Source organism: Rattus norvegicus, chromosome 2, assembly GCF_021556685.1.
Source record: "Rattus norvegicus strain SHRSP/BbbUtx chromosome 2, alternate assembly SHRSP_T2T, whole genome shotgun sequence".
In the NCBI taxonomy this organism is placed as follows: Eukaryota; Metazoa; Chordata; class Mammalia; order Rodentia; family Muridae; genus Rattus; species Rattus norvegicus.
Genome location: NC_141535.1, coordinates 8,705,958 through 8,727,828, shown reverse-complemented (window position 1 = coordinate 8,727,828; position 21,871 = coordinate 8,705,958). Strand labels below are relative to the sequence as shown.

At 37.1% G+C, this 21,871-nt stretch overlaps 1 protein-coding gene across 11 annotated transcripts in view; it reads right to left on the bottom strand.

The window, feature by feature from the left end:
* The window catches only part of Kiaa0825 (KIAA0825 homolog), a 561,100-nt gene that overhangs the window by 466,502 nt on the left and 72,727 nt on the right, over window positions 1–21,871 (bottom strand). For 7 of the 11 annotated variants that reach the window (NM_001419450.2, NM_001446612.1, XM_087617477.1 and 4 more), the window contains exons 3-4: window positions 19,811–19,979; window positions 16,152–16,821 (exon numbers count right to left, since the gene is read on the bottom strand). In NM_001419450.2, coding sequence (NP_001406379.1) covers window positions 16,152–16,821; window positions 19,811–19,979 — 839 coding nt within the window. The remainder of the gene's footprint in view (window positions 1–16,151; window positions 16,822–19,810; window positions 19,980–21,871) is intronic. The other 4 variants (XM_087617486.1, XM_087617480.1, XM_087617502.1 and 1 more) reach the window with 1 other exon arrangement.

Genomic DNA, 21,871 nt, shown 5'->3' with positions numbered 1-21,871 from the left:
CATGCATCCTATCAGATCACAATGGACTAAGGCTGGTCTTCAATAACAACAAAACCAACAAAAAAAAAAAAAAAAAAAAAAAAAAAAACCTACATACACATGGAAGGAGAACAACTCTCTACTCAATGATAACTTTGTCAAGGAAGAAATAAAAAAAGAAATGGAAGACTTTTTAGAATTTAATGAAAATGAAAGCAAAATATACCCAAACTTATGGGATACAATGAAAGCAGTGCTAAGAGAAAAATTCACAGCTCTGAGTTCCTCCAAAAAGAAACAGGAGAGAACATACACTAGTAGTTGACATCAAACCTCAAAGCTCTAGGAAAAAAAAAAGGAGCAAATAGGGGCTGGAGAGATGGCTCAGTGGTTAAGAGCACTGGATGCTCATTCTGAGGTACTGAGTTCAATTCCCAGCAACTCACAATCATCTGTAATGGAATTCAATGCCCTCTTCTGGTGAGTCTGAAAACTGCTACACTGTACTCATACAAGTAAAATAAATTAAAAAAAAAAAAAAAAAGGAAATACACACAAGAGGAATAGATGGCAGGAAATAATCAAACTCAGGGTTGAAATCAACCAAGTAGAAACAAAATGAATTGTACAAAGAATCAACAAAACCAGGAGATGGTTATATGAGAAACTCAAGAAGATAGATAAACCCATAGCCAGACCAACCAGAAGGCACAGAGAGAGCATCCAAATTAACAAAATATGAAATGAAAAGGGAGACATAACAACAGAATCTGAGGAAATTCAAAAAATCATCAGATCCTGATACAAAAGCCTATATTCAATAAAACTGGAAAATCTGGAGGAAATGTACAATTTTCTATACAGATATCAGGTACCAAAGATAAATCAAGATCAGATAACCCATCTAAAAAGTCTCATAACTCCTAAAAATTAAAGTAGTCATTAAAAGTCTCCCAACCTAAAAAAAAGTCCAGGACCAGATGGGTTTAGTAAAGAGTTCTATCAGACCTTCATAGAAGACCTAATACCAACTCTCCATACTATTCCACAAAATAAAAACAAAAGGAACACTACCCAAGTCCTCCTATGAAGCCACAATTACTCTTATACCTATACCACACAAAGACCCAACAAAAAATAAGAAAATTTCAGACCAATTTCCCCCATGAATATCAATGCAAAATTACTCAAATAGATTCTCGCAAACCAAATGAATACAAGAACACACCAAAGACCATCCATCATGATCAACTAGCCTACGTCCTAGGGATACAAGGAAATCCATCAATGTATTCCATTCTATAAACAAAGTCAAAGAAAAAAATCCACATGATCATAATTTGACAAAATTTGATACCCCTTCATGTTAAAAGTCTTGGATAGATTAGGAATTCAAGGCCCATACCTAAACATAGTGAAAGCGATATACAGAAAATCAGTAGCCAACATAAAACTAAATGGAGAGAAACTTGAAGCAATCCCACTAAAATCAGGGACTAGACAAAGCTGCCCACTCTCTCCCTATCTATTCAATATGGTACTTGAAGTCTTAGCCAGAGCAACCAGACAACAAAAGGCGGTCAAAGGGATACAAATTGGAAAGAAGAAGTCAAAATATCAGTATTTGTAGATAACTTGATAGTATATTTACCTGACCCCAAAAGTTCCACCAGAGGACTCTGAAGCCTGATAAACAACTTCAACAAAGTGGCTGGGTATAAAGTCAACTCAAACAAATCAGTAGACTTCCTCTACTCAAAGGATAAATAGGCTGAGAAAGAAGTTAAGGAAATGATACCCTTCACAATAGTCACAAATGATACAAAATATCTTATGACTCTAATTAAGTGAGTCAAAGATTCTTATGACAAGAACATCAAGTTTCTGAAGAAAGAAATTGAAGAAGATCTCTGAAGATGGAAAGACCTCCCATGCTCATGGATTGGCAGGATTAATATTGTAAAAAAACGGCCAATTTGCCCAAAGCAATCAACAGATTCAATGCAATCCCCTTCAAAATTCCAACTGAATTCTTCATAGAGTTAGAAATTACAATTTGCAAATTCATCTGAAATAACAAAAAAACCCAGGATAGCAAAAACTATCCTCAACATTATGAGAACTCCTGGGAAAAATGACCATCCCCTACCTAAAACTGTGATAAAAACTGGTTGGTTTTTGATACAGAGACAGACAGGTAGATCAATGGAAGAGAATTCAAGACTCATAAATGAATTTGAAAAAAGAGCTAAAACTATCCAGTGTAAAAAAGATAACATTTTCAACAAATGGTGCTAGTTCAACTGGAGGTCAGCATGTACAAGAATGCAAATTGATCCATTCTTATCGCCCAGTACAAAGCTCAAGTCCAAGTTGATCAAGGACCTCCACATGAAACCAGATACACTTAAACTATAGAAGAGAAAGTGGGGAAGAGCCTCAAACACTTGGGCACAGAGGAAAATTTCTTGAACATAACACCAGTGGCTTATGCTCTAAGATCAAGAATTGACAAATGGGATCTCATAAAATTGCAAAGCTTCTGTAAGGCCAAGGACACTGTCATTAAGACAAAATGGCAATCAACAGATTGGGAAAAGATCTTTACTAATCTTACATCACATAGAGGGTCAATGTAATATATACAAAGAACTCAAGAAGTTAGACTCCTGAGAATCAAATAACTCTATTAAAAATGGGGTACAGAGCTAAAGAATGAATTCTCAACTGAGGAATATCAAATGGCTGAGAAGCACCTAGAAAAGTGTTCAACAACCTTAGTCATCAGGGAAATGCAAATCAAAGAAACCTGAGATTTCAACTCACACCAACCAGAATGGCAAAGATCAAAAACTTGGGTGACAACAGATGTTGGTGAGGATGTGAAGAAAGAGGAACACTCCTCCATTGTTGGTGGGATTACAAGCTGGTACAACCACTCTGGAAATCTGTCTGGACGTTCCTCAGAAAATTGGATATAGTACTACTTGAGGATCCAGCTATACCACTCCTGGGGATATACACTAAAGATGTTCCAACATATAACAAAGACACATGCTCTACTATGTTCGTAGCAGCCTTATTTATAATACCCAGAAGCTGGAAAGAACCCAGATGCCCTTCAATAGAGGAATGGATACAGAAAATGTGGTACAATTACACAATGGAGTACTACTCAGCTATTAACAATGACTTCATGAAATTCATAGGCAAATAGATGGAGCTAGAAAATATTATCACGAGTGAGGTAACTCATTCACAATAAAAACACACATGATATGCACTCACTGGTAAGTGAATATTAGCCGGGATTACCAGAAACAATCCACAAATCATATGGAGCTCAGGAAAGATCACCGAAGTGTGAATGTTTCTTTAGCCCTTCTTAGAAGGGGAAACAAAAATATTCATAGGTGGAGATATGGAGTCAGATTATGGCACAGAGACTGAAGGAAAGGCCATTCAGAGCCTGCCCCACATGTGATCCTGTCCATATACATACAACCACCAAACCCAGACAATATTCTGTATGCCAAATAGTACATGCTGACCAGAGCCTGATATGGCTGTCTCCTGAGAGGCTCTGTCAGAGCATGACAATTACAGAGGCAAATGCTCCGGCCAACCATTAAACTAAGGACAGGGTTCCCATTGTAGGAGTTTGAGAAAAGATTGAAGGAGTTTTCAGGGGTTTGCAACACCATAAGGACAATAATACCAACCAACCAGAGCTCCCAGGGACTAAACCACTACCCAAAGAGTACACATGGACAGAGCAGTGACTCCAACTGCATATGTAGAGGATGGCCTTGTTGGGCACCAATGGGAGGAGAACCCCTGGTCCTGCCAAGGATGTATCCTTCAGTTTAGGAGAATGTCAGGGCGGGGTGGGGAGGATGGAAGGGGTGGGTGTTTGGTGAGGGGGAACACCCTCAAGAAGATAGGGGAGAGGACATCGGATATGGGGGTTTAAGGATGGGAAACCGGAAAAGGGAAAAACATTTGAAATATAAATAAGTAAGTAAGTAAATAAATAAATCCAATTAAAGAAAAAGATTACTTCAGCATATACATCTGCTATATTGAAAGAGTTTGCTAAACTCATAAGCACAGCATTGGCATTAGACTACTCCAGTCTAATAAACTACAAGTGAACAACTTCAACCATGTAAGGACACTTTTTTGTTTATGTGTTTTCATAATTCCTAGTCCTGAGGAATTACTTTTTTACTCACAGAGAAACTACTAGAGTTAGAGTTACTTTTCTTGTGAAAGTGTTGTCCTTCCTTGCTATTTGTAGCCTTGCAGGGCAAACACTAGCCCTTCTGTGGGCAAAATGAATCCTTACCTTGTCTAATTTGAATAATGCCAGGGAAAAGACATGCACTTAGGCATACTGAATCTTTAAATGAATTTAGACATACCAAATAATTTCTAATCAACAATGCAGAATAATAATTGTGTTCCTAATTCTTGTGTGTGGTCCTAATTTTAAATTACCTGTTTAAAAACCCTCCTACAAAAACCTCAAGACTAATTGTGAAACAAATGTTGTTATGAAATAAAAGGGAAGACAAGCATAAATTACTAGTAATACTTTAAGGTGTAAGCCACACATTTTGCTTGCCGCCCATCCCTGTCCCTGCCCTCCCTCCTAGAACAACTACAAGGGTCAGAGAATGACTGTTTGGATGTTGCTATTCCTAGGCTTTTCTTAGGGAAGGGAACTCTCCCAGAAAGAGACACTAAAGGGGTCTTTTACATCTACTGTGACATGCAAAGCCATTTACTGAGCCAGTTAATGTATCTCTACTCATAGAGAGAACAGATTTGCTTATTCTTGGGGTCAAACTGTAGGCCTCACTCTCATTGTAGAATCAAAAAAAGTTTACACTTCAAAGGATCCTTAGGTATTATGTAATTCAACCCTCTCACAGATTCCAAGGTTAAAGAACTTAGCAAAGCTAAAAAGCAACCTCTTACCACTGCAGTTTTGAAACCTTAGAAATACTTACGAGCATGTAAAGACTATTGAGTCTTCCCTTTAGAAGCTAACAAAGACTTTATGAAAAAGTCAAGTGTTATGAAGGGAGCTACAAAATTTATTCTAGACTTTAAATCCCCTAAATGCATACTTCTACATTAAAATACAGAGTATCAACTTAACTAAAATTTACTACTCAAAACATCTGTCTTCCCCAAATATTTAGAAAAGTATATTTCAAATGTGGAAGAAATAATATAATTTTAAAATTAAAATGTCCTTAATAATTCTAAACTAAGATATAGAAAAATGATTTTCCTGAACCAGGGATCAAATCCAAACACATATAAAGATGATCTGACCTTCCAAAGAACAAATCTAGTTTTAATCAAAATGATAACTTAAAATCTAAAGATTTCTGGAAACTTTTTATTATGATCTTCATGATACTCTGTTATGCTTGCAGACAGGAACATGTTGTCCTCTAAGAGACTCTATCCAACAGCTGACTCAGAGAGATGCAGACACCCACAGCCAAACAGTAGATGGAGCTTAGGCCTCTTAAGGAAAAATAGGAGGAAGGATTGCAGGTCCAAAGTGATAGGAACTGCACAGGAAGACTAACAGAGTCAACTAACCTGGACATTGGGGCTCTCTGAGACTGAACCACCAACCAAATGGGCTGAACCTAAACTTCCCCAAACATATGTAGCAGATGTGCAGTTTGGTCTTCATGTGGTCTGAACAATTGGAGCAGGGCCTATTCAAAAGCTGATGCCTATCTATAGGATGTGTTCTTCTAGCAAGGCTACCTTGACTGGCCTCAATGGGAGAGAAAGAACCTACCTCATGGGTACTTGATGTACCAGGGTAGGGAAATACCCAGAGGCCCCACTCCAATCTGCAAAAACAAACCAACAATAACAAAAACAAAACAAAACAAAAAACACCAAGAAAAAAACAAGACACACTGAATAGCTGATACAGAAGCTCAACTCTTTACCATGGAGGCAGAGACAGGTAAATTGCAGACATATAAGAAGTTAATGTCCAGCATGGGCTGCATAGTGCTACAATTTAATAATACTGACAACAATAATAAAAATAAAAGATTATCTGCAAAGCAGTATTTTTTTTTCTGGAAAAGATCACTAAAACCTTTATATTAGGATCATTTCCTTCAAATAACAAAAAATACCCATAGATGCTCCAAGGAATCTATGTCAATGTAAAAGACAAAACTTTTACCAAACACCAGATGATCAATTTAATTCTAGGGATAACCTTATATAGAAACAAATGTAAATGCCTGTCTTGTACCATATCGCTAGAACATGGATAGAGAGAAGCCGGAAGGAAGAAAGGAAGGAAGGAAGGAAGGGAGGAAGGAAGGAAGGAAGGAAGGAAGGAAGGAAGGAAGGAAGGAAGGAAAGAAGGAAGGAAGGGAGGGAGGGAGGAAGGTAGGAAGGACATGTGGAAGAAATTATTGAAAACCCAGGAAGCTCCTCTCTATGTAGTTGGGGAAATATTACCCTACCAAGAACAACTTTGTAAGACCAACTTTTCTGCGGCAAGCGACCTGACTGGTGGCCTCGGGACACACAGAGGCAAAATTCCTCTAGGACCGGACACTTCTGGTTTTTAGCGGGAGTCCCAATCTCGCACTCCCTGCCTCCAGCTCACTGCTCCCAAACCCTGTGGGAGAGAGAGCTCACTGCCAGGACAGGTGGGCACTCCTGAGACTGCAGAGCGGAAGAGACCACCAACACTGCCCACCCCTGCCCACATCCCTGGCCCAAGAGGAAACTGTATATGGCCTCTGGGTTCCCTTGGATAAGGGCACAGGAGCAGCAAGTCCACTGCATCTGAGACACCACTGGAACCTGAAGGGACCGACCACATAAACAGTTCTCTGCACCCAAATGCCGTGGGAGGGAGAGCTAAACCTTCAGAGAGGCAGACGCGCCTGGGAAACCAGAAGAGACTACACTCTGCCCACATCTCTAACTCCAGAGGAAAACACCAAATGCCATCTGGAACCCTGGTGCACGGAGGCTCCCAGAAAGGGCAGCGAAGATCTTCCTGGTTGCTGCCCCTGCAGAGAGCTCATTAGCAACACCCCACGAGCAAACTTGAACCTCGGGACCACAGGTAAGACAAACCGTCCTACTCCAAGCGACCTGCCTAGTGAACTCAAGACACAGGCCAACAGGAACAGCTGAAGACCTGTAGAGAGGAAAAACTACACGCCCAAAAGCAGACACTCTGTCCCCATAACTGGCTGAAAGAAAACAGGAAAACAGGTCTACAGCAATCTTGACGCACAGGATTATAGGACAGTCTAGCCACTGTCAGAAATAGCAGAACAAAGTAACACTAGAGATAACCTGATGGCAAGAGGCAAGTGCAGGAACCCAAGCAACAGAAACCAAGACTACATGGCATCATCGGAGCCCAATTCTCCCACCAAAGCAAACACTGAATATCCAAACACACCAGAAAAGCAAGACCTAGATTTAAAATCATATTTGATCATGAAGCTGGAGGACTTCAAGAAAGACGTGAAGAACTCCCTTAGGGAAACACAGGAAAACATTAATAAACAAGTAGAAGCCTATAGAGAGGAATCACAAAAATCCCTGAAAGAATTCCAGGAAAACACAATCAAACAATTGAAGGAATTAAAAATGGAAATAGAAGCAATCAAGAAAGAACACATGGAAACAACGCTGGATATAGAAAACCAAAGGAAGAGACAAGGAACCGCAGATACAAGCATCACCAACTGAATACAAGAGAAAGAAGAGAGAATCTCAGGAGCAGAAGATTCCATAGATATCATCGACTCAACTGTCAAAGATAAAGTAAAGCAGAAAAAGCTACTGATCCAAAGCATAAAGGAAATCCAGGACTCAATGAGATCAAACCTAAGGATAATAGGCATAGAAGAGAGTGAAGACTCCCAGCTCAAAAGACCAGTAAATATCTTCAACAAAATCATAGAAGAAAACTTCCCTAACCTAAAAAAAGAGATACCCATAGGCATACAAGAAGCCTACAGAACTTCAAATAGATTGGTCCAGAAAAGAAACTCCTTCCGACACATAATAGTCAAAACACCAAATGCACAAAATAAAGAAAGAATATTAAAAGCAGTAAGGGAAAAAGGTCAAGTAACATATAAAGGCAGACATATAAGAATCACACCAGACTTCTCGCCAGAGACTATGAAAGCCAGAAGAACCTGGACAGATGTCATACAGTCCCTAAGAGAACACAAATGCCAGCCCAGGTTACTGTATCCTGCAAAACTCTCAATTAACATAGATGGAGAAACCAAGATATTCAATGACAAAACCAAATTTACACAATATCTTTCTACAAATCCAGCACTACAAAGAATAATAAATGGTAAAGCCCAATATAAGGAGGCAAGCTACACACTAGAAAAAGCAAGAAAGTAATCATCTTGGCAACAAAACAAAGAGAAGAAAAGCACACAAACATAACCTCACATCCAAATATGAATATAACAGGAAGCAATAATCACTATTCCTTAATATCTCTCAACATCAATGGTCTCAACTCCCCAATAAAAAGACATAGATTAAAAAACTGGATACGCAACGAGGACCCTGCATTCTGCTGCCTACAGGAAACACACCTCAGAGACAAAGACAGACACTACCTCAGAGTGAAAGGCTGGAAAACAAATTTCCAAGCAAATGGTCGGAAGAAGCAAGCTGGAGTAGCCATTCTAATATCAAATAAAATCAATTTTCAACTAAAAGTCATCAAAAAAGATAAGGAAGGACACTTCATATTCATCAAAGGAAAAAATCCACCAAGATGAACTCTCAATCCTAAATATCTATGCCCCAAATACAAGGGCACCTACATAGGTAAAAGAAACCTTACTAAAGCTCAAAGCACACATTGCACCTCACACAATAATAGTAGGAGATTTCAACACCCCACTCTCATCAATGGACAGATCATGGAAACAGAAATTAAACAGAGACGTAGATAGACTAAGAGAAGTCATGAACCAAATGGACTTAACAGATATTTATAGAACATTCTATCCTAAAGCAAAAGGATATACATTCTTCTCAGCTCCTCATGGTACTTTCTCCAAAATTGACCATATAATTGGTGAAAAAACAGGCCTCAACAGGTACAAAAAGATAGAAATAATCCCATGCGTGCTATCAGACCACCACGGCCTAAAGCTGGTCTTCAATAACAAGAAGGGAAGAACGCCCACATATACATGGAAGTTGAACAATGCTCTACTCAACGATAACCTGGTCAAGGAAAAAATAAAGAAAGAAATTAAAGACTTCTTAGAATTTAATGAAAATGAAGGGACAATATACCCAAACTTATGGGACACAATGAAAGCTATGCTAAGAGGAAAACTCATAGCGCTGAGTGCCTGCAGAAAGAAACAGGAAAGAGCATATGTCAGCAGCTTGACAGGAACCTAAAAGCTCTAGAACAAAAAGAAGCAAATACACCCAGGAGGACTAGAAGACAGGAAATAATCCAAGACAGAGCTGAAATCAGCCAAGTAGAAACAAAAAGGACCATAGAAAGAATCAACAGAACCAAAAGTTGGTTCTTTGAGAAAATCAACAAGAGAGATAAACCCTTAGCCAGACTAACGAGAGGACACAGAGAGTGTGTCCAAATTAACAAAATCAGAAATGAAAAGGGAGACATAACTACAGATTCAGAGGAAATTCAAAAAATCATCAGATCTTAATATAAAAGCCTATATTCGACAAAACTTGAAAATCTGCAGGAAATGGAAAATTTCCTAGACAGATACCAGGTACCGAAGTTAAATCAGGAACAGATAAACCAGTTAAACAACCCCATAACTCCTAAGGAAATAGAAGCAGTCATTAAAGGTCTCCCAACCAAAAAGAGCCCAGGTCCAGACGGGTTTAATGCAGAATTCTATCAGACCTTCATAGAAGACCTCATACCAATATTATCCAAACTATTCCACAAAACTGAAACAGATGAAGCACTACCGAATTCCTTCTATGAAGCCACAATTACTCTTATACCTAAACCACAAAGACCCAACAAAGAAAGAGAACTTCAGACCAATTTCCCTTATGAATATTTACGTAAAAATACTCAATAAAATTCTGACAAACTGAATCCAAGAGCACATCAAAACAATCATCCACCATGATCAAGTAGGCTTCTTCCCAGGCATGCAGGGATGGTTTAATATACGGAAAACCATCAACGTGATCCATTATATAAACAAACTGAAAGAACAAAACCACATGATCATTTCATCAGATGCTGAGAAAGCATTTGACAAAATTCAACACCCCTTCATGATAAAAGTCCTGGAAAGAATAGGAATTCAAGGCCCATACCTAAACATAGTAAAAGCCATATACAGCAAACCAGTTGCTAACATTAAACTAAATGGAGAGAAACTTGAAGCAATCCCACTAAAATCAGGGACTAGACCAAGCTGCCAACTCTCTCCCTACTTATTCAATATAGTTCTTGAAGTTCTAGCCAGAGCAATCAGACAACCAAAAGAAATCATGGGGATACAGATTGGAAAATAAGAAGTCAAAATATCACTATTTGCAGATGATATGATAGTATATTTAATTGATCCCAAAAGTTCCACCAGAGAACTACTAAAGCTGATAAACAATGTCAGCAAAGTGGCTGGGTATAAAATTAACTCAAATAAATCAGTAGCCTTCCTCTACACAAAAGAGAAACAAACCGAGAAAGAAATTAGGGAAATGACACCCTAGATAATAGACCCAAACAATATAAAGTACCTCGGTGTGACTTTAACCAAGCAAGTGAAAGATCTGTACAATAAGAACTTCAAGGGGCTGGGGATTTAGCTCAGTGGTAGAGCGCTTACCTAGGAAGCGCAAGGCCCTGGGTTCGGTCCCCAGCTCCGAAAAAAAGAACCAAAAAAAAAAAAAAAAAAAAGAACTTCAAGACTCTGAAGAAAGAAATTGAAGACCTCAGAAGATGGAAAGATCTCCCATGCTCATGGATTGGCAGGATGAATATAATAAAAATGGCCATTATACGAAAAGCGATCTACAGATTCAATGCAATTCCCATCAAAATACCAATCCAATTCTTCAAAGAGTTAGACAGAACAATTTGCAAATTCATCTGGAATAACAAAAAACCCAGGATAGCTAAAACTATCCTCAACAATAAAAGGACTTCAGGGGGAATCACTATCCCTGAACTCAAGCAGAATTATAGAGCTAAACAGATAAAAACTGCATGGTATTGGTACAGGGACAGACAGATAGACAAGTGGAACAGAATTGAAGACCCAGATATGAACCCACACACCTGTGGGCACTTGATTTTTGACAAAGGAACCAAACCATCCAATGGAAAAAAGATAGCATTTTCAGCAAATGGTGCTGGTTCAACTGGAGGTCAACATGTAGAAGAATGCAGATCAATCCATGCTTATCACCCTGTACAAAGCTTAAGTCCAAGTGGATCAAGGACCTCCACATCAAACCAGATACACTCAAACTAATAGAAGAAAAACTAGGGCAGCATCTCGAACACATGGGCACTGGAAAAAAATTCCTGAACAAAACACCAATGGCTTATGCTCTAAGATCAAGAATCGACAAATGGGATCTCATAAAACTGCAAAGCTTCTGTAAGGCAAAGGACACTGTGCTTAGGACAAAACCGCAACCAACAGGTTGGGAAAAGATCTTTACCAATCCTACAACAGATAGAGGGTATATATCCAAAATATACAAAGAACTCAAGAAATTCACAGGGAGACAAATAACCCTATTAAAAAATGGGGCTCAGAGCTAATCAAAGAATTCACAGCTGAGGAATGCCGAATGGCTGAGAAACACCTAAAGAAATGTTCAACATCTTTAGTCATAAGGGAAATGCAAATCAAAACAACCCTGAGATTTCACCTCACACCAGTGAGAATGGCTAAGATCAAAAACTCAGGTGACAGCAAATGCTGGCGAGGATGCGGAGAAAGAGGAACACTCCTCCATTGTTGGTGGGATTGCAGACTGGTACAACCATTCTGGAAATCAGTCTGGAGGTTCCTCAGAAAATTGGACATTGAACTGCCTGAGGATCCAGCTATACCTCTCTTGGGCATATACCTAAAAGATGCCCCAACATATAAAAAAGACACGTGCTCCACTATGTTCATCGCAGCCTTATTTATAATAGCCAGAAGCTGGAAAGAACCCAGATGCCCTTCAACAGAGGAATGGATACAGAAAATGTGGTACATCTACACAATGGAATATTACTCAGCTATCAAAAACAATGACTTCATGAAATTCGTAGGCAAATGGTTGGAACTGGAAAATATCATCCTGAGTGAGCTAACCCAATCACAGAAAGACATACATGGTATGCACTCATTGATAAGTAGCTATTAGCCCAAATGCTTGAATTACCCTAGATGCCTAGAACACATGAAACTCAAGACGGATGATCAAAATGTGAATGCTTCACTCCTTCTTTAAAAGGGGAACAAGAGTATGCTTGGAAGGGAATAGAGAGGCAAAGATTAAAACAGAGACAGAAGGAACACCCATTCAGAGCCTGCCCCACATGTGGCCCATACATATACAGCCATCCAATTAGACAAGATGGATGAAGCAAAGAAGTGCAGGCCTACAGGAGCCAGATGTTGATCTCTCCTGAGAGACACAGCAAGAAGGCAACAAATACAGAGGCGAATGCCAGCAGCAAACCACTGAACTGAGGACGGGACCCCCGTTGAAGGAATCAGAGAAAGAACTGGAAGAGCTTGAAGGGGCTCGAGACCCCATATGAACAACAATGCCAAGCAACCAGAGCTTCCAGGGACTAAGCCACTACCTAAAGACTATACATGGACTGACCCTGGACTCTGACCTCATAGGTAGCAATGAATATCCTAGTAAGAGCACCAGTGGAAGGGGAAGCTCTGGGTCCTGCTAAGACTGAACCCCCAGTGAATGTGATTTTTGGGAGGAAGGCGGCAATGGGGGGAGGATGGGGAAGGGAACACCCCTAAAGAAGGGGAGGGGGAGGGATTAGGGGGATGTTTGCCCAGAAACCGGGAAAGGGAATAACAATCCAAATGTAAATAAGAAATACTCAAGTTAATAAAAAAAAAACAAACTGACTGACAAACTTTAAAAAAAAAAGTCTCTATTCACTTTCTTCCCATTGTTTACGAGAGACGCTAATGGCAGGTACCTTGTCAGTGGTTAGCCACGATCCACCTCACCACAGTATTTTGAGTTTCAGTGATATTTCTCTTCACATGGAGTGTTCTCAGTGCCCTTTTCACATTTAAGTTTTATTATAAGATATTTCATCCAATCAAGATATTTAGTAACCAATCTAGAAATATACTACAAAAGGGGCATGTTCATATTCTCTCTCTGTCTCCCCCTCTCTCCCTGCCTCCCTCTCCCCCACCCTCCCATTTCCCCCCAGAAAAGCTGTGAAAAAGCCACTTTGTTTATTATTATTCTTTAGACTGATTCTCTATAATTATATGAGCATATAATTTATGGCATCATTTCAATCACTGCTAACAATTGAAAATATACAAATATACCATAGATTTAGAATATTCATTTACATATGTAATATTCATTTATATATATTATATATATATATTTTTTGAGACAGGTTCTCATTATATAGCTCTGGCTGTCCTAGAACTCACTATGTAAACCGGACTGGCCCCTAACTCACAGAGGTCTGCCTGCTTCTGCCTTCCATGTGTTCCTATACCCAGCTAAAAATATACCATCAGGTTTGTAAACTAATCATATCATATACAATTTCTGTGCCCTCAAGTTTATCATATTCATGTTTTTAATTTTATCAAAACAACAGATGAACAATCTAAGGTAGACAAATAATACCTTTGATCCTCCGAGTATAAAATATGATGTATAGACCAGCATTTAGGAAACACAGTATAGGGGCTGGAGAGATGGCTCAGTGATTAAGAACACTGTCTGCTCTTCCAGAGGTCCTGAGTTCAATTCCCAGCAACCACATGGTAGCTCACAACCATGCCCTGTTCTAGTGTGTCTAAAGATAGTGACAATGTACTCATATACATGAAATAAATAAATCTTTTTTATTTAAAGGAAAAAAAAAGGAGTAAGACAATACAAATCCCTATTTGAACCAATAAGTTTTTACGTAAGGAATGGTCTTTCTATACTATGGGGTAAAACAGCAATGACTCAAAGATTGTAAAGCTATATAATTATATTAAAGATAATAATTTCTCACTCAGCCAATTCAGATTTTATCCCAAAGGAATATTAATCATTGTTGCCATTCTCAAAGTTATAATTTGTTAATACAGAAATGTTGGTCATTGGGTCAAATCATTGTGTTCTGAGAGGAAACAAACCCATGATTAGTACACTGAACCACGGAGTCTTCTCATATGGCAGCAATGACTCATTTGCTTTCCTTACCAACTCAGTGTTTGCCTCAGAATCTTAAATATGGCTTCTGCTAAATGAGTCATTTGATGGGTAGTCAATAAAGCAGAACTAAATGATGTTCAGGTGGTCCACTTGATTAAGAGAGTTTGAAATGTCTATTATTGATAGAACATTTAATTCTATACTTTGAGACATAGTCTGATAGTATGGTGGTTGAAAAAAAGATGTTATACAAAACAAAACAAAACAAAACAAAACAAAAGAAAACAAAAAAACGTGTATATGAATCCTCAGTGTGACTATGAATCCTGACTGGGCACAAATAAACAAAGGTGTGTTAACTGAAGTTTCTATTTTTGTACATAAAACTGGGATGAAAGAGAATAGGTTCTCCTTGGCATAGTGCCTACTATAGGGAAAACACTCATTTAAAAGTGATTTATAGTAAATTTCAAGTACACTGATGGCAAAGGTTCAGTGAAATTGGGTTTGTGCGAAATCTCTCCATCTCTAACATTAGAATAGGCTTACATCTTTGTCTCTTCATCACTCTAAGACTCACTAATAAGTTATATATATTTTCAGTTAGATGCTCTTATCTTCCATTGTAAACTGTATTTAGCCAAGACATAACTTTTGTGCACAAAACACTTTATATTGAAAAAGCATACACAGGAAAAAGCACAGGCAGGAAATGCATTTCAAAACTTATAACCAATGAACATGAAAGTGTGTTTGCTTGGCACAGACTCACTGTGTGTACGACTCAGGTGAGCATAACCTTACCACCATCCCAGAAACTGACTGACTCATCTGTTATTCTGTAGCAATTGGAGTCCTAAGAAAAGACTAATATTTTGGTAGAATATTAGCTTATTTAAAAATTCATCTATTGCATTAATTTTGGTCTTCTGGTATCTTATTAAGAAAAATAAGTAAAGTATATGGTGATATAGAAAATGTCAATGATAATAAATTCAAGAACACATAATAATTTATTAAGGAATAATTCTCAAATACTTAAATCTGATTTTTCTCCACTGGTGGAAAACTAAAACCATAACAAGGAAGTTTATTATACTATTGTATTTTTATACTTTAATATTTTAAATAAAATTGAGAATTTAAAGTTTATTTTATTGCATAAGTTGTCATAAAAATAGAGATTTTTAAAATGATTCAAAAAGCACTAGACTTCTAAGCAATGAAAAAACATTGTGTGATTAATATTTATAACTTCTATTTATTAGAATTGGCTGACTAAATGTAACTGTGAAACTTCTAGTTTTAGTTAGTGTAAATGTAAACCAGCTTTGAACAACTCTTCTTAAGTAATAACGTTTTGGCTTTGGACGATATAATACAGTAAAATTCATGTTTGCTGGTTGCACACATATTTGCATGTATTTATATTTGTGTGTACCCATTTATGAGTTTCTTTTAGCTAATACTTTATCATTTGCTTTATGCATTCCAGAAGAATAACTTTCTTTGGCTTACATTTTCAGTACAAAGAGAGCAAATTCTCCATGACTACACTTACAGACAAAGGAACGCATGAGCATGAGTGGAAAGCTTTCAGCTCATTCACTCTCTGGTTTAGTTTGCAGTGGAATTTAACCGTTTTGCTACACCAGGCCAGCCTGAGAGTTAGGGTGTGAAGGGCTGAAGGGCAATCACAGAGGAAGGTCAATGTCACTAACCCGAAGCGTGCTCTGCTCCTCTGTGCTTGCTGCAGCTCTTGCTTGCTTTACCTGCAGGATCAGCATTTTCTCTGAACTGCAACTCACAAAAATTTTCAAGAATTTGTGTCATTTCTTCTGTAACTGTACCCAGGTAAGTTTCATTAATGAATCGCACCACTGACGATGGAGCTAAGATTTCACATAATATGTTAAAATCCTCTTTTATCATTGAATACACGGTGAGCATTGCACTTTGGTATCCACGTGCAATTCTGTCTAAATCTGGTTCCCTGCTGCAGGCAGGAAAGGAGTCCTGCAGAAACGTGTCCAGCAGTCTCTTCTGCACACTTCTGTATTTCACAAGCACTTCTGACTCTGAGTACAGCAGGAGAAATTGCTTCATACATTGAGTTTTCAGTTCAATTTTGTGTTGTGAATTGTTTATCTCATTATATCTTTCTAACCTGTTCACTAAGAATCGTCGAAGACGTAGTCTTACATCATCCCAAATAGACTTGACATCCACAGAGGAGAAATCTTCCACAGAATGTATAGAAGTCCTGGAGAAGTGACAGAAAGTTGTCCCACCCAGGGAGGACAGGAATGAGATGCTGCTTTGACAGGAGAGGTCCCAGAGTAAATCCAGGATCATTTCTTCATGGTTTTCTTCATTATTCAATAAATCTTGCTGAAAAAGTAAATTATAATATTAGAAATGTGATTAAATCTAAGAATAACAAAATAATTTCTATATACAATTTTATAGTTGATTAAAATTTAGAATGAATATGCTATACTCCTCAAAATCTTTTGGTCTTGTACTTGTGATTTAATCAGTGCTGACAGTAAAAAATGTATTAACTTCTGTAGACTGAAGTCAGCTGTAAAGTCCAGCAGATTAGCTATGTTCAGGTGTATTGGCTGGACATGCACCCTTTGGCCCCCATTATTTCCTCTAACCTAAGCTGTGGCAAAGCAGAAGCCTAAACACTTCCAAATACAGACCTTTGATTAACAATGGTTAAAATGAATTCCTAACAAAATAAATTCAAGATCATGTCTTAACTAATTCCTGGCAGATATTTTTTATGACTGAGAGAATATACTTACTATAACTCCCACCCAATACACTTTTAAGATAATTTTAGAAATCAAATCATTAAATAGAATAGATGCCTAGGGGTTCCTAATAGCTGCCACACTGAGAAATAAAATTTAATACACTAGGAGATTTCAATTTTCATTTAAATTCATTGCTGAGAACCATGTTAAGACAAATTTTACTTTAAAACCTAGCCTGAGAATATTTCTGCTCACTCCAAAGAAATAACTAACTCAAAATAGGATAAAGAAATTTTCAGAAAAGCTTTCCAAAAGGTGATAGGGGATTACTCCTTTAGTGTTTCACGGTGGTAGGAAACAATGGTGGCACAATTAGGAATAATAAAGGAACAAAAAAATCACTTTCTTCTTGGACTCTAAATTGCACACACATTTTTCATACATGATGACTTTCCTAATTATATCCATTTTCAGCCAATAACAAAATTAGTTCATATTCTCTAAGTAGAAACAAGCTGATTAGAAAAGAAATGGAAGAAAGGCTCAAGTGGCATAAAAATTAGTTTGGCTTTGAAATTACTTATTGGTGAAAACACCACAGGTATTATGTGTAATCCAGAATTGAACAGCTAGACAAATTACTGGAATTGGCTCACATTCAGTCTCAGTACTGGAATGCACTTTAACATGCAAATATTATAGCAAATATATATTTTATTATATAAATAAATTTTCCACATATTCTCTGGTTTATTCATAATGAAAACTCTGTGACTCTGATATCTGAAAACCCTAACAGCCTGATTTCTGGATAAGGATATCTGATATAGTACACAAGACAATTACTTTTCAAACATCATAGGAGTTTTTGAGTAAGGAACAGGACCTAGCATATGCTTGTAGTAATGGTGGTTTCATCCTCTCTCTGTCTCTCATCTCTTGTATTAGCTAGTTCTTTACAAATTTCTAGAAAGAAAGTGAGAGTCCAGGACCCAGTAGCACTAAGACAATTACATGTATCGGTTGTGTTATATGAGCATCTTAGCTTTGTTTCTCTAAACCAACTAATAGGGGTAAATATTTGATCAATCAAAGACAATAGACTACTGCTTTAAACACATGCTTTGGGTGAATACTTAAAGTTTGAAAATAACCTCCGTACAAGTATCATATTAAGAATCAGTTTCTTACCTACTTTTTATAAACAGCAGATACATAAAGATGCCATCAGGACTGACACCAGTAGCATGTAAAAACTTGGCAAGGTAATTTTAATTTGAATCTGTTTTAATAACATGGTTATTTCCTCAACAATAACACAATAATGTGAAAAGACAAAATAATAATAATAATAATAATAATAATAATAATAATAATAATAATAAGAAGAAGAAGAAGAAGAAGAAGAAGAAGAAGAAGAAGAAGAAGAAGAAGAGCAACAACAACAGTAACCCCTAGGTGTTGCAGAAGACATGAACAAAACTAAGTTGGCCTTTGCCTTGAAGAAAATGGCTTGTGTGCAGCAGATTAAAAGATAATTGAAAGCTTTTGCTTTTAATTAAAAGAGAACATGTTATTGAATCAACATTAGTAAAATCCAATACACACGGCTCCTAATAGAAATTAAAGGGAAAACTATATCCATATTTATTCTTCAAGCCTCCACCTTCAAGAGATAGCGGATAAGAAGAATGTTTTCAAAGGTTAGGGCCTTAGGGAAACACAGTCTTTGTCTCCTTCATATTACTTCATAAGCCATATGCATGAAACAGACAACTGTAACAATAACAACTTACAAAGCAATTTTTATCTGATTCTGTCTTCCTAAACCATCTACAACCTCAAGATATTTTCCTCTCTGCCTGGTCAATGTTTTTGATGTGGAGACAAAAAGTCCTTTTCTTCCTACTAAATTAAATTAAAACCATAGCCACAGAAATTCTTCTCTTTAAAAATTGTTCTGTTTCTATGAGAAACTGTTTTTGTAACTAAACCACCCCACAGATGAGAGTATAACAATAATAACTATTTTTGTTGAGGGTTAACCAAAAACGTCGCAGGCCAGTGTCCAAGAAAGAACTCCATCAACAGTGGTCTTGTGTCCATTTCTGCTTCAAAGAAAGCCAAGCCAAAACAAACAGGGTAGTATTGTTAAGTTGGGAATTCAGAGAGTGGAAGATAAAGCCAGCTAACAAAAACAATTAAGGGACTCTTCTTGGTATGATTTTAAACACAGAAAAACTGAGTGTTGGGGAAGAACCTAACATCTATCGAGTGAGGACTAGAGACAACTGCAGATCATACCAGTGAGGTCGATGTGCAAATCACATCCATGTGCTGCACATCACAGTATAAGTCACCCAGGAAGAAGAATATTTAACTTTCATTTCTATACCTTGGTGCTAAATAAATTTTTAAAATATGTCAAAGGATTTGGTGGGGCAGGGGAGAAAAAGGATCATCAACACAAAAACATTAAACATATTCAAAACAAAGTCCCCTACATAGGACACACTAATGTTACCAACACAATAAAAATTCACATATGGTAAGTCATCCTGTTGTATTCCCTGCTCCCCACTTTAGCAAAAAAAAAAGAAAAAAGTAATTGTTACCATTGTTTTGAGGAAGTTTGTCAAATCTCCATGGGGAATGGATGGTGACTTAGATAAACTATAATTATAGCTATTTAGCCATTTGAAGTAGTCACTTGTTGTTTGCAGCTGTACATCAGGACAGAGCTTGTTCACTTCAGAATGGATTTTTTCAGTGCAATGTTCTATACTACAAAAAAGAAAAATAATTATTTTGGTAGAATGTAAGCAATGCCATCTCACAATATTATAGGTTTTGAAATGTTTACATGTTATATGATATTATATAATCTAAATCTCAAACTTCATATATATATAATACTCATGTGATATTACAGTAGCAAGAAATGTGTTATTCATTTTAATTCATAGTTTGAAAGAGTTCAATATGTTTATAGAAATACTGCAAATATGTATGCTTTAAATTTTCTATTCATAGATGTACTATCATATTAATTTGTACATATAATTCTGTACATATATGCAAATAAATTTTCTATGAGGCAAAATGGTGAGTTTATGCGGAGTGCCATCAGGTACCACATGGATATGACATATGACTACCTCACAATGGCAGCATACTGAAAATCTGAATGATTACAGAAACAGGTTCTTTTAACATTGAATTGACCCAAATTTGACAGTTGTACAATTTTTCTTAATACTATCAAGGAAGAAAAATTAGGAAAAGACAAAGCTACTGTTTTGAAAGTATAATTTTTATTAATTGCAGTTTCCACATGATAGAACCATGTAAAGTTTAGAAGCCAAACTCTGTTAATTAAAACGAACCTTAAAGTCTCTGAATTTATAAGGTGTGGGTTGCCCATAAAAATACATAGTAAAAGGCAGAGCAAAGCTTTTCAGAAGATTTCTGGACATGAATAAATTTAAATGAAGTCAACGTCACCTTGAAAATATAAAATTCTGCAAATCAAAGCCCTTTCATGAAAACCAACAACTCAAAAGAAAAACTATACCTCCTCTGGCCACAGCCCCTGACTTTCCTGATGGAATGGTCTTACTAATAAATAGCACTGCTAGGTCTGACAAGAGAATAGCATGTGTTTTCTTCCTTATCCAAGCATTTCTGTGGACTGAGAACCACGGGGCCTGAGGCACACAATGCAACTGCAGACAACCCAAGAAAGTTTAGACTCTAGGATCACATACCCACCACCTGCAGTAGCCCTGACCGAGTGCAGCTGCTCCGCTTCTGTCGGTGCTCTGCCTCTCTGCTTATCTCTGACATCTGGGCAGAGGCTAGCAACTGTTTCTAAGCAGTGTAAAGCCTCCAGAGTGCTGGATATTTGAATAATTTGACCAAACACTGATAAAGGGATTAAGCAGTTACAATTCAAAAACCTCCCTTGGTGCACAGAGCTAAAGTTGTACTTCCGTTCACTTGATTTTGCTTTCAGTCACCTATAAAATATCTTGACAATCTGTCATTCACAGACTATGCATCTTGTTTTGAAAATTCAATTGCTTGATTTCATGTCAAATTATTATATAAAAGGCTATTTTCAAGATTTAAGCTGCCAAACTGTTATGTATCCTAACAAATTGTCTTTAATTTAGGTCAAATTTAAACAAACAAAAAACAACTTTAAACACATTAAAGATAGTATTTTAAAAGACTGTGTATCTGAAATACTTTCAAATATGTGTAGTAATAGCTATGCTCCAAGAGATATTAGCCTGAGTTTTCTTAAATAAACCATTCTGTTATTTTCAATTGAATATTTCCTAACTACTGATCACTTCAAATTTCCTTTATTAGCATAATCTGTTAAAAGAACATTACCAAGATAATTCAATATTCATACAATAAGCCCATTGATTGTAAGGACCCAAATATTAGTACAAATAAACCATAAATAAACCAATATTTTGGTAATGTTAATATCACCAGAAAAGTAAAAATGCCGACTACTGGACAATTAAGTGAGGAATGGGTCATAAATTTAAAGTAGAATTTCACTTACCAATATAAAAATATGCAACAAACATGATCCCGATGAGGAGAAATGTATGAAAGCAATGTTTGTGGAATACTTTGGAAGTGCTGTATGCAAGGCC